Here is a 10,564-nt window from a genome sequence, read left to right on the forward strand (position 1 = left end):
CCATAATTTAATAAACGAGACACAAGTGAAAAAAAATAGTTATATCTAATTTGTCAATGAAGAGATGAACATTAACATATTTAGTATAAGTATATGGATAAAGAGGAATTTAAAAAAAATAAAAAAAATCAAATGAACTTCAATTAAGAGGACGAGTAGGGTAAGTGGTGACGATGACTGGAAAACGTTAAAAAAAACTTGAATCATAACCAAGGTTATGTCCTAGATATCATATTAAAAATTAAAAAATATAAAATTAATTTCCTTATTATTATAAATCAAAATAATAACAAATAACATGAGATAAACTATCGCTAAGCTTATTATATTCAACACTAAAAAACACACTTCATTCAAAAAAAAATCTCAATTTTATATGAGAGATAATTAATATGCATTTATAAACCATTAATCTAGACTATTAATATAAATAAAATGAAAAGTGGAATATAAAGTTAAAATAAAAAATAATTCATTTCTATGTGTATAACAACATTATTATAACTAAATAGTAGTTTATAAATATAACTAATAGTAGTCCTTTTAATTATTCTTATATATTAACAGTTATTAATATCAATGTTAAAAGTAAATTTAAAATTTGATGATATCAGTAAAACATTCAGGTTTTATGATATTTTAATATAATTGTCAGTTTTAAGGTTTATTTAATGTTTTGAAACAGAACTATAAACAACTTATTAAAAACATTTAATCTTAATTTGGAGTGATAGGTAAAAATAGAAGGCACCAAATAATGTCTCATTTGTTCTTTTAATTAATCATAAAGAAGAACAATTTGGTACAGAAAAATTGGTCTGTGGTGACGAAAAAGCAAAAGGATCCGTTGGCAACAAAGTTTAATGGTGAGTGGGCCAGTCTCGGCCACTTCATCGAAATTTCAATTCCACTATTTTTATTTTCCCTAATTTTTCCTTTCAAAACTTCAAACCGTTGCCGTTTTTTATTTTATTTTTGCATTTTATGTAATTCCAGAAAGTCGGTCACCTCCTTCTCACGCCTCTTTGTTCTCCTCTCCATAACTGAAGTGAGAGAGAGAAACAGCGTTTCAAGAATCTTCGCAAAAGAGAAAAAAAACAGAAGAAGATGAAGCGAAAGCTTGAAACGCTGTTTATGTTAACACGAAAACGATCGATTCAGTTTCTAATCGGTGCGCTTTTCTTCTACCTCGTACTCGTCACACTCGAAATCCCTTTCGTTTTCAAAACCGACTTCACCGCCGTCGCCACGCGCCCTCTCAAGCTCCTAAGCGAGGAAGACTCGCAACTAAAGGATTCTCCGGCGCGTCCTTTGAAAACGGTTTCCAACGCTCACTCGCCGAGTCAACTCGCTAGCCGCAGTGTCCTTTCGGCGTTGGTCCTAAACGAGGCGGCGTTTGAATCCAAGGGCAACGACGGGTCGTTCGAGCTCTACAAGCTTGTAAAGCACGCGCGCCAGGTGGGACGGAGACTCTGGAAGGACCTCGAATCTGGAAAGTCGCGGACCGTTGTCTCGAAGCCCGAGAACCGGTCCAGTTCATGTCCCGGTTCGGTTTCTCTGTCCGTTTCGGACACCTTGGGCGTCGTGCCGCTGCCGTGTGGGCTCACATTGGGCTCACACGTGACGGTCGTTGGGAAGCCGTTGGCGGCGCGGCCGGATTTCGAGCCGAAGATAGCGGTTGTGACGGAGGATGAACCGGTGATGGTGTCTCAGTTTGTGGTGGAGTTGCAGGGGCTGAAGACGGTGGACGGTGAAGAGCCTCCTAGGGTTTTTCACTTCAACCCGAGGTTGAAGGGGGATTGGAGTGGGAAGCCTGTGATTGAACTCAACACGTGTTATCGCATGCAGTGGGGTTCCGCTCTCAGGTGCGACGGTTGGAAATCCAAAGCCGATGAAGATACCGGTGAGTTTCGAAACTGAAATTAGATATTTTTTTCGCCTGTTTAGAAGTTTGATTTCGCGTGATTAATTTGGAAATTTGTAGATGTTGTGTTTTATGATGTGGATGTTTACCAGTGATTTTAATGTGTTCTCAGTTATATGGTACTCTTTGATCTTTTTGATTTTTACTTATTTTTCCTTCTTTGGATTGAAGAAACTGTTTAGAACGTAATGACAATTTTTAAACGCTATGCAACCGCCAAATGACCTTAATGATTGACTAGATGTCTGATTTTCTGCCCAATTGATAGTGTAATTTTTAAAGAAATATGTGATGTTCCATTTTGTGTGGTGAGATTGGTTGTGTTTGGTTGTGGTTGATTGAATTGAATTGAGTCATGGCTTGCATTGGGTGCAGTGGATAGGATGGTGAAGTGCGAGAAGTGGATTAAGGATGATGAAGATCACTTTGAGGAATCTAAGTCGACGTGGTGGTTGAAAAGACTGATAGGGCGCACCAAGAAAGTAAACGTTGAGTGGCCATTCCCATTTTCTGAGGGGAAGCTATTTGTTCTTACTGTTAGTGCTGGGTTGGAGGGGTATCATGTTACTGTTGATGGGAGACATGTGACATCTTTTCCTTATCGCGCTGTGAGTGATATATCCTTGCCCTTGAAGATATCTACCTGGACTCCAAGATTGATTTGCTTGATCACTTGATTTTGCCTTTTGATTTTGGCAGGGTTTTACTCTTGAGGATGCCACCGGGCTTTCGCTGACTGGAGACATTGATGTTCACTCTGTATTTGCAGCGTCTTTGCCTTCATCGCATCCCAGTTTTTCCCCACAGCGGCATCTTGAATTTTCCACCAGGTGGCGTGCCCAGCCACTTTCTGACTCTGGCGTAGAATTGTTCATTGGTGTCCTCTCAGCTGGAAACCATTTTTCTGAGCGGATGGCTGTGAGAAAGTCATGGATGCAGCATAGGCTTGTCAAATCTGGAGCAGTGGTTGCTCGATTCTTTGTTGCACTGGTCGGTTATTTGTTTTTACAGTTGTTATTTCGTTTCTAATGTTCAGCTGGCGTTTCTTACTATTTGATTGAAATATTGGCAGCATGCAAGACAGGAAATTAATGTAGAGTTGAAGAAGGAAGCAGAATTTTTTGGTGATATTGTTATAGTGCCTTACTTAGATAACTATGATCTTGTTGTGTTGAAAACGGTGGCCATATGTGATTATGGGGTGAGTTATTGATTAAAAATAATCGAGCTATGAACTATCAAGTTTTGAGTGATATTTGAGATATTTTATGGAATATAAGATGTGCTCTATATTTCATAGGTTCATACGGTTTCTGCTAAGTATATCATGAAAGGCGATGATGATACTTTTGTTAGAGTGGATGCCGTTATCAGTGAAGCAAGGAAGATTCCAGACGATACCAGCTTTTATATCGGTAACATAAATTACTATCATAAACCCTTGCGATATGGGAAATGGGCAGTGACCTATGAAGTAAGTAATCAGCACCCATCGCAATGCTTTTGTTTAAACGTTTATTCAGGAATGAGAATACTCTAGAAATAGTTATGATTACGAATATGTATATTTTATTCCAAAGAATTCCTGAAGTTACCTATTTTCTTAGCTCCAAATTGCATTTGCACTCTCTGTCGGCTGTGAATTTTTGAACTGTTTACCATGGTCCTTATGTGTGTTGTCATATTTAACCAGGGCCCGTGTCATATTTAAGCTTCTTGCAGGAAAAATCTTGGAGTATTTAAATATTGATTTTTTTTTCAGGAATGGCCAGAAGAGGATTACCCACCCTACGCTAATGGCCCGGGTTATATTTTGTCATCAGATATTGCACTATATATTGTATCTGAATTTGAAATGCATAAATTAAGGGTCAGTAAACATGATTTATATTGCATTTTTTCTCTGTTCCTTACCTGAATGGTTTTGAAATTTTGTTTGGCTGAATGTTTGTGTGATTTGTTCTTTATGCAGTTGTTTAAGATGGAAGATGTGAGTATGGGAATGTGGGTAGAGCAATTTAACAGCTCGAAACCTGTACACTACTCTCATAGCTTGAAGTTCTGCCAATTTGGTTGCATAGAAGACTATTACACCGCCCATTACCAATCGCCCAGGCAGATGATGTGTCTGTGGGATAAACTGCAAAGGCAGGCAAGGCCTCAGTGCTGTGACATGAGATGACAAAAGAGACATAGGTTTTGATCATTCCCGTGAGAGAGGGACAGAGAAAACGAGTTTTGCAGTGAAGCCAATATACCCTCGAATATTGTATATAACTGTGGAGCTTGGTTAGTTAAACGTCGCCCTGTATAAAATGGCCTTTTTTATTCTCACTATTTATTTATTATTGGTTTTCTGGCTCTCTTTTCCTAACCCCTTTTTGGGGTTCCCAATTCTTTTGGCTCGTTATTGGATTATGATGATAAAAGGGGGAAAGGTGGGAGGAGAATATATTGACGCAGATACAAGTTCTGTAAAATCATTTCAGGGATAGCTTTCTTTTATATATATATCCACAGAAAATATACATCAATTATTACACCAAGCTGGTTCCTTTTGCCTGTTCCCCTCATTCCACTTTTTCAACTTCCAATTTCACAATTATTTTAACCTGCTTTGCTTTATTGAGTAAACTCCCCCAAGTTAAAATAAGAAAAAATAAATTCATAATGACTTAATTTTGATTTGTTTTATATTAAAAAAACTCTAGCTTTGATATCATTTTTTTCCTCACAATCTTAGTTATTGAATAATTTTTACACAATTCTTATCTTTCAGTTTTTAATGATTTGTATTTTTTTGTTATTGTAGATATGATCCAGTAGAAAAGTGTATGATATTCTTAAGTCAGAATTGAAAAGAATTGAGTAAATTAGTAAACAATTAAAGAATTAAAATGCATAAAAAATCAAAATTACAGATGATTAAAATTGTGAAAAACCTTGAAAGTAAAATTGTGAATTTTCTATAGTACAGAGATTAAATTTATTAATTAAACCAATTTAACTTAATGTTTAGAGAAAAATAAAAAGAAATTATGAACTAGAATTATTTTATAAAACAAATTTAGAGAAAATAAAATTATAAACAAAATTAACGTAAAAGTTAATTTGTACATTTTTTAATAGATTTAAAAAAAATCGTTTTTTAATTTTTGGTATAAATTATTTTTTTTTTAAGAAAAGGTGAACAGAATATTTAACAACGCACATGAGTTGGTGTAAAATTAGAAAATGGAAGTAGGAATTTGGCTTTTGGGGATATGATTTGAGTAAACTCTGGCCACGTTGATTCAAGTTCATTCTGAAATTAGAATAAAAAAGAACAGGTTTGTTAGAATATTAGATTCCACTAAGCCACTGTGGAATACATGCAATCCTTAAGACTTGGTCACCATTTTGAAAGTGTGAGGACAAAAGTTAGAGCCAAAAAGTTGTGAAGATAGAATTAACGAGTCTCTTTTACAAGTCCAATTCAACTCTATAATTAACTACTTATAAAAGTCATTCATAAATAATAGATAGAATTTTCATCTTAGTAAAGTTTCCACACACGAATGATGGTGACACACAATGCTGGGCCCACTCTCGTCGCACTCTTAGTCCTGTCAACCAGCTCAATCAATCTTTTTTTTTTTTTTTAAATTGTTCTGTGAATTTTTATAATTCAAAATATTCTCAATCAAGAATAATTGACTAACTTATTAAAAACCGTTTCTTGTTTTTGCACAAGCCGCAAAAATGATCTTAAAGCATAGTGTTTCACTTTTTTTTAATCTTTTTAATGTTTCTCTCCCTGTAATTTTTTTAATCTCTCTATGTGGAAGCTATATAATGATGGATTTCAAGTTTCATCTTGTATGTGTATAAGATAATATAGCACTAGACGATCTGTTGTAGACGAGGTGAGGGATAGAAGATATAAAGGCTACACATGTATACTCGTGGAGTTAAACATGTAAGTTAAGAAAGAGAAAACATAAAAGGAATAAAACAAAAGTTTTGAACACTTTATTATGCACTATGTATAGAAATACATAGGTGTATAGAGAAACTGAACAAATAAAAAAGAGAAAGAAAAAAAAAGCGTCTAAAAGAGAAACATGTTTAAAAAAAAATAACTCCTTTTAACTACGATAACATAATAGAGAGGTGTGCTTAATATCCCCCCTCAAGCTTTGTGGTAGATTTTCGTCTATCCAAGCTTGGAGACAGCAACAACAAACTTTCATCGTTCAAGAGGTTTAGTGAACATGTATGTAGCTTGATGAGCATTAGAGATATGAAGCAGCTAGAAGAATTTGGATTGAAGTTTCTCACAAACAACATGATAGTTTATCTCTATGTGCTTAGTTCTTTCATGAAAGTTGGGATTAAAGGTAATGTGTCTTGTAGATTGGTTATCACAATAAATACATGCAGATGTCTTTATTTTTACTTTGAATTCGTTGATTAAGTATGTTATTCTTTGAATCTTACATGTAAGAGTTGTTAGAGCACACTTAGCTTCAAAAGAGGATCTAGAAACACTAGATTGTGTTAGAGATTTCTAGTTGATTAAAAATGATATGAGAAAGACACAAAACCCTATCATTGATCGTCTAGTCCGAGGGAAATTTTCCCAATTTGAATAACAAAAACCCTTTAGTTGCAAGCTAGAATTACTAGAAAAAAACAAACCTTGTCTAGGTGCTCCCTTGTTGTATCGTAATACACGATGTGCAACATTATGATATTCTGATGTAGGACCACACATGAATTGTATGATTTACCAATTTTTTTTTATACTGAAACAAGATTGAACAGGAAATCTAGTATGTATAATTAATGTATAACACATTATATATGAAAAAAAATTCAAACATTTCACTGTTCCATCATGATGAGCTATGACATGAGATCCATTTGGAAATTTAATACGTATAGGATTTATTTTTCAATAATTCGTGAAATTACTTTATTGAAAAAGTTGCATGATTTGTTGCTCCTATATCTAAAATCCAAGAATTCTCATGTAAGGTTTCACCAAAAAAAATTGTTCACCTTATTTTGTACGGAGTCAACCTTTATTTTTTGAATAATTTTCATGATATGATAAAGTTTATGACAATAAGTGCATTTCTTACCATTGTTTTGATTTCGATTCTTTTCTTTATCTTGTGGCTTCCAACCTCCATTGTGATGTATGTTCTAGTACCCTTGATTTCCATAAGTGTTAAATAAAGCTTTATTGTTGATCATTAAATTTTCACTCAATTTCCATTCTTATTCAATGACAAGAGAAAAAACACAATTCATGCTTGACAACAGTTCCATGAGTAAAATCTATGTTTTCACAATTGCATGGATGTCGTTCAAACCCTTTAAGAAACACAACATGTATTTTTTAATTTATTGTGTTTCACAACATTCTTGATTGAGATGCGTCTACATTTAACCTCACAAACGCAATCATGGTTTGGTCTCAAAGACTCAAGCTCTTCCCATGAAATCTTTAAATCAGTGAAAAATTCGGTAACACTACATTCACCCTATCTTATATAGTTTATTTCCTGTAGAAGATCTAAAATCTTAAAGTGGTCACCTTTTGAAAATCTTTCACACAAATCTTCTCACTTTTCTTGCACGTTTTCTATTTAGATGATGCTTTGCTCTATCTAGTATTCATCGTTTGTGTTATCCAAGATATTACCATCATGTTTCACATTTCACATGCTTCATGAAGAGACAAACCAAATTGAGGAACATAAAGGGTACCATCAATAAACTTATGTTTTTCTTTTAGAGCAGTGCACATCTCATTTCATGACTCCAAGCATGATAATTTCCACCATCAAGCTGTAAACTGATTAACACCATTCCTGGATTCTCCTCGAGATGTAGGTAATATGGACTGGATGGATTTTGAGAAACATCTACGTTGATACTGTAACCCATCTCCATGATAAACTAGAGAAAGAACAAACCAAGAAACAGAAAACAAGAAACGAAAGGATTTCAATTTTCATCTTGCTTGTGCATAAGATGATATAAGCACCAAACGAAGTATGCAGTAGACGGTGTGAGCGGTAGATGATGTGAGGGTTACACAAGTACACTCATGGAGTTAAACATGTGAGGTGAAAAAGAGAAAACAAGGGAGGGATAAAACACTTTATTACGCACTAGGCACATAAATATATGGGTAGAGAAACTGCACAAACAGAAAAAAAAAAAAAAAAAGAACATATAAAATAAAAACACATCTAAAGATGAACAATAATTCTTAACCATGATAAGAAGAGAGAGATGCTTAATATTATATATGAAAATTCAACATTAATAAAATATAAGATAATTTATATAGAATACTACAATACTATTTTCTATCCAAAATTTTAAGTTAAGAAATTTAAAGTTTAGATTAATTAAACTCTTAGAAAAATAATAAATGTATAATCAATAAATATAAAAGTGTATTGACATTAAGTGAGTTTATTTTTATCACTTTTTCATCTTTTTATAGTAAAACATGAATTCTTTGTTTCACTAGAAAAGTACATATGATTGGATCACTATAATACTACTATACATTTTGAGGGACATCATCCCATTATTCTTCTGTCTCTACCTTGTGATAAAAAAAAGTATGTGTTCAATTTGCCGTTTGGAATTTTGGATTTACGTTTAACATGTTATGAATAGAAACTATTTAAATAGTTTTAGTTTGAATGTGGGTTCCAATTTAACTAGAGATGGTACCAAACCGAATAAATTTTTTCAAATTTATCAAAATAAATAAATTTTAAAAATTTATGAAAAAAAAAGAGTTGTGATTGAGAAACATGACTTCATGATAAAAAAAAGAGTCCTAAACACAATTTCTACATTGAAATAAAAGTCATCTTTTAATTACACAATTTTTTGTTTTTTTAGTGAAATTGTATGCATAGTATATGACTCTTTTTTTTGTTTTCAAATTTTTTATTTTATTTTTTTTAAAGTCATATTTTTAATGAACGGTTTTTTTAACCAAAAAAATATCATTATAATGCAATTAATTAAAGACAGCCAACAAAGTTTTCTTATAAAAATTGCATGAATTTGAAGGGTTTATGTATAATTTGAAGAGGATATTGGTTTCAAAAGCTTGAAAAATGTCATTCTTTATTTCTATCAATTTCATCATTTGTCATGTTGGTGGGTTATTAATGTGCTTACTTTTTGTGGAAGACTTCCTCCTACCATCTCAACCACCCACCCTAATTCTATGATAAAAAAATACCTAATAAATAGCAAGTATTTATTAAAATATATGAGATTATATATATATATATATATATAAAATAAATAGAAATAATGAATTAAGAGCATGATTTAAAAAAAATTAAGAATCAAAATTGTACATTAAAATATAATATTTCACTAAAAATATAAAAAAAAATTAATCAAAACACAACTTCTGTTTTAAAGTAAAAGTTGTGTTTTGAAAGCATATTTTTTATTTTAAAGTCGTATTTTTTAAATATAATTTACTTATCTTAATAATCCTTTAAAAAAATTGGTCACTTTAATAAATTTTAAAAAAAATGATCTCAATATGATGTAAAAAAAAATGGATTGTTGAGGAAAAAGTGATTGCACTATTTAAGTTATCATCAATAAATATATCCACTATTTACTTAAATTAAAGTACTTTATGAATTTCACCCACTCTATCAATTACATATACACTCTTAAGAGTGTGTTTTTCTAGAGTTTTTAAAATCATTCATGACCCTGCAAGGTTAGAAATGTAAGTTTCTCACGACTTTCATAAAACAATATTTTTTGTACTCTCTCATGGATTTATAGGAATAAAATATCATTTGAGGTTTAAAAAATATTAGTTTCTTTCTCACTCACATAATTTGAGGTTTAAAAAATATTAGTTTCTTTCTCACTCACATAATTTGAGGTTTAAAAAATATTAGTTTCTTTCTCACTCACATCATTTGAGGTTTAAAAAATATTGTTAAAAAATATTTAAGTTTCATCATACACATTTTAATATCAAAACATAAAATATCGTTTTCTAAAACATTTCTAAGAATGTCATTTTCTAAAGTGTTTTACATTCTCACTTTTCTTTATCATGTTAATTAGCCCTTTACATGGGGCGTAGAATTTTTCTTTCACAACTTTTTCCTGCTGATCAATTTTTTTTGGTTTGTTTTTTTTTTTCGCATTAAAATTTTCATGTTTATTGTTATTTCCATCTTAAATCCCACACTAAGATCATCTTTGTTTGTTATGGGATCTTCAAGAAAGCACAAAAAAGTATATAATGGTACAATGAAACCAATTAATCCTCGGATTGTTGATTTCTACTGCTGTGTTTCAGTTTCAGTGAGGTGCAGGAGGAGAACAGCATGCCTCAATGGTGAAGTAGATTTACCTACCAAGGAGATATTCAGATTCAAGAATTCACACAGACTGTTAAAGATATTGAAACATAATATTCTTGTTCACCAGTTCATTACTTAATAGATCAATGGTTGTTGAGGTATTAGATTAGGAAACGGTGAGTAATTACGTAGGGAAATAAAAAGTGAGAGCATTTTTATCTGATGAGATGAAGAAAGGAAGAAGGTGATGAGTAAAAAAATAGAAGTACAGGGC

The 10,564-nt window shown here is 32.3% G+C and overlaps 1 protein-coding gene across 1 annotated transcript; it reads left to right on the forward strand.

Moving 5' to 3' along the window:
- Positions 1-892: 892 nt before the first annotated feature.
- LOC137820255 (hydroxyproline O-galactosyltransferase GALT6-like) lies at positions 893-4,285 on the forward strand. Its single transcript, XM_068624226.1, has 7 exons — positions 893-1,903; positions 2,300-2,532; positions 2,624-2,914; positions 2,997-3,125; positions 3,225-3,398; positions 3,687-3,794; positions 3,897-4,285. Exons 1-7 carry the CDS (start codon positions 1,108-1,110, stop codon positions 4,104-4,106), a joined length of 1,941 nt encoding a protein of 646 aa, XP_068480327.1. The 5' UTR covers positions 893-1,107; the 3' UTR covers positions 4,107-4,285.
- Positions 4,286-10,564: the final 6,279 nt, after the last annotated feature.

Source organism: Phaseolus vulgaris, chromosome 9, assembly GCF_000499845.2.
Source record: "Phaseolus vulgaris cultivar G19833 chromosome 9, P. vulgaris v2.0, whole genome shotgun sequence".
Taxonomy (NCBI): Eukaryota; Viridiplantae; Streptophyta; class Magnoliopsida; order Fabales; family Fabaceae; genus Phaseolus; species Phaseolus vulgaris.

What these genes read in the sequence shown, in the direction of transcription:
- LOC137820255 (XM_068624226.1), top strand. Translation starts at nt 1,108, where the DNA reads ATGAAGCGAAAGCTTGAAACGCTGTTTATGTTAACACGAAAACGATCG. An exon ending in CATCTTTTCCTTATCGCGCT is followed by an intron (nt 2,533 to 2,623) that starts GTGAGTGATATA and finishes TGATTTTGGCAG; the next exon opens with GGTTTTACTCTTGAGGATGC. An exon ending in CTCGATTCTTTGTTGCACTG is followed by an intron (nt 2,915 to 2,996) that starts GTCGGTTATTTG and finishes AAATATTGGCAG; the next exon opens with CATGCAAGACAGGAAATTAA.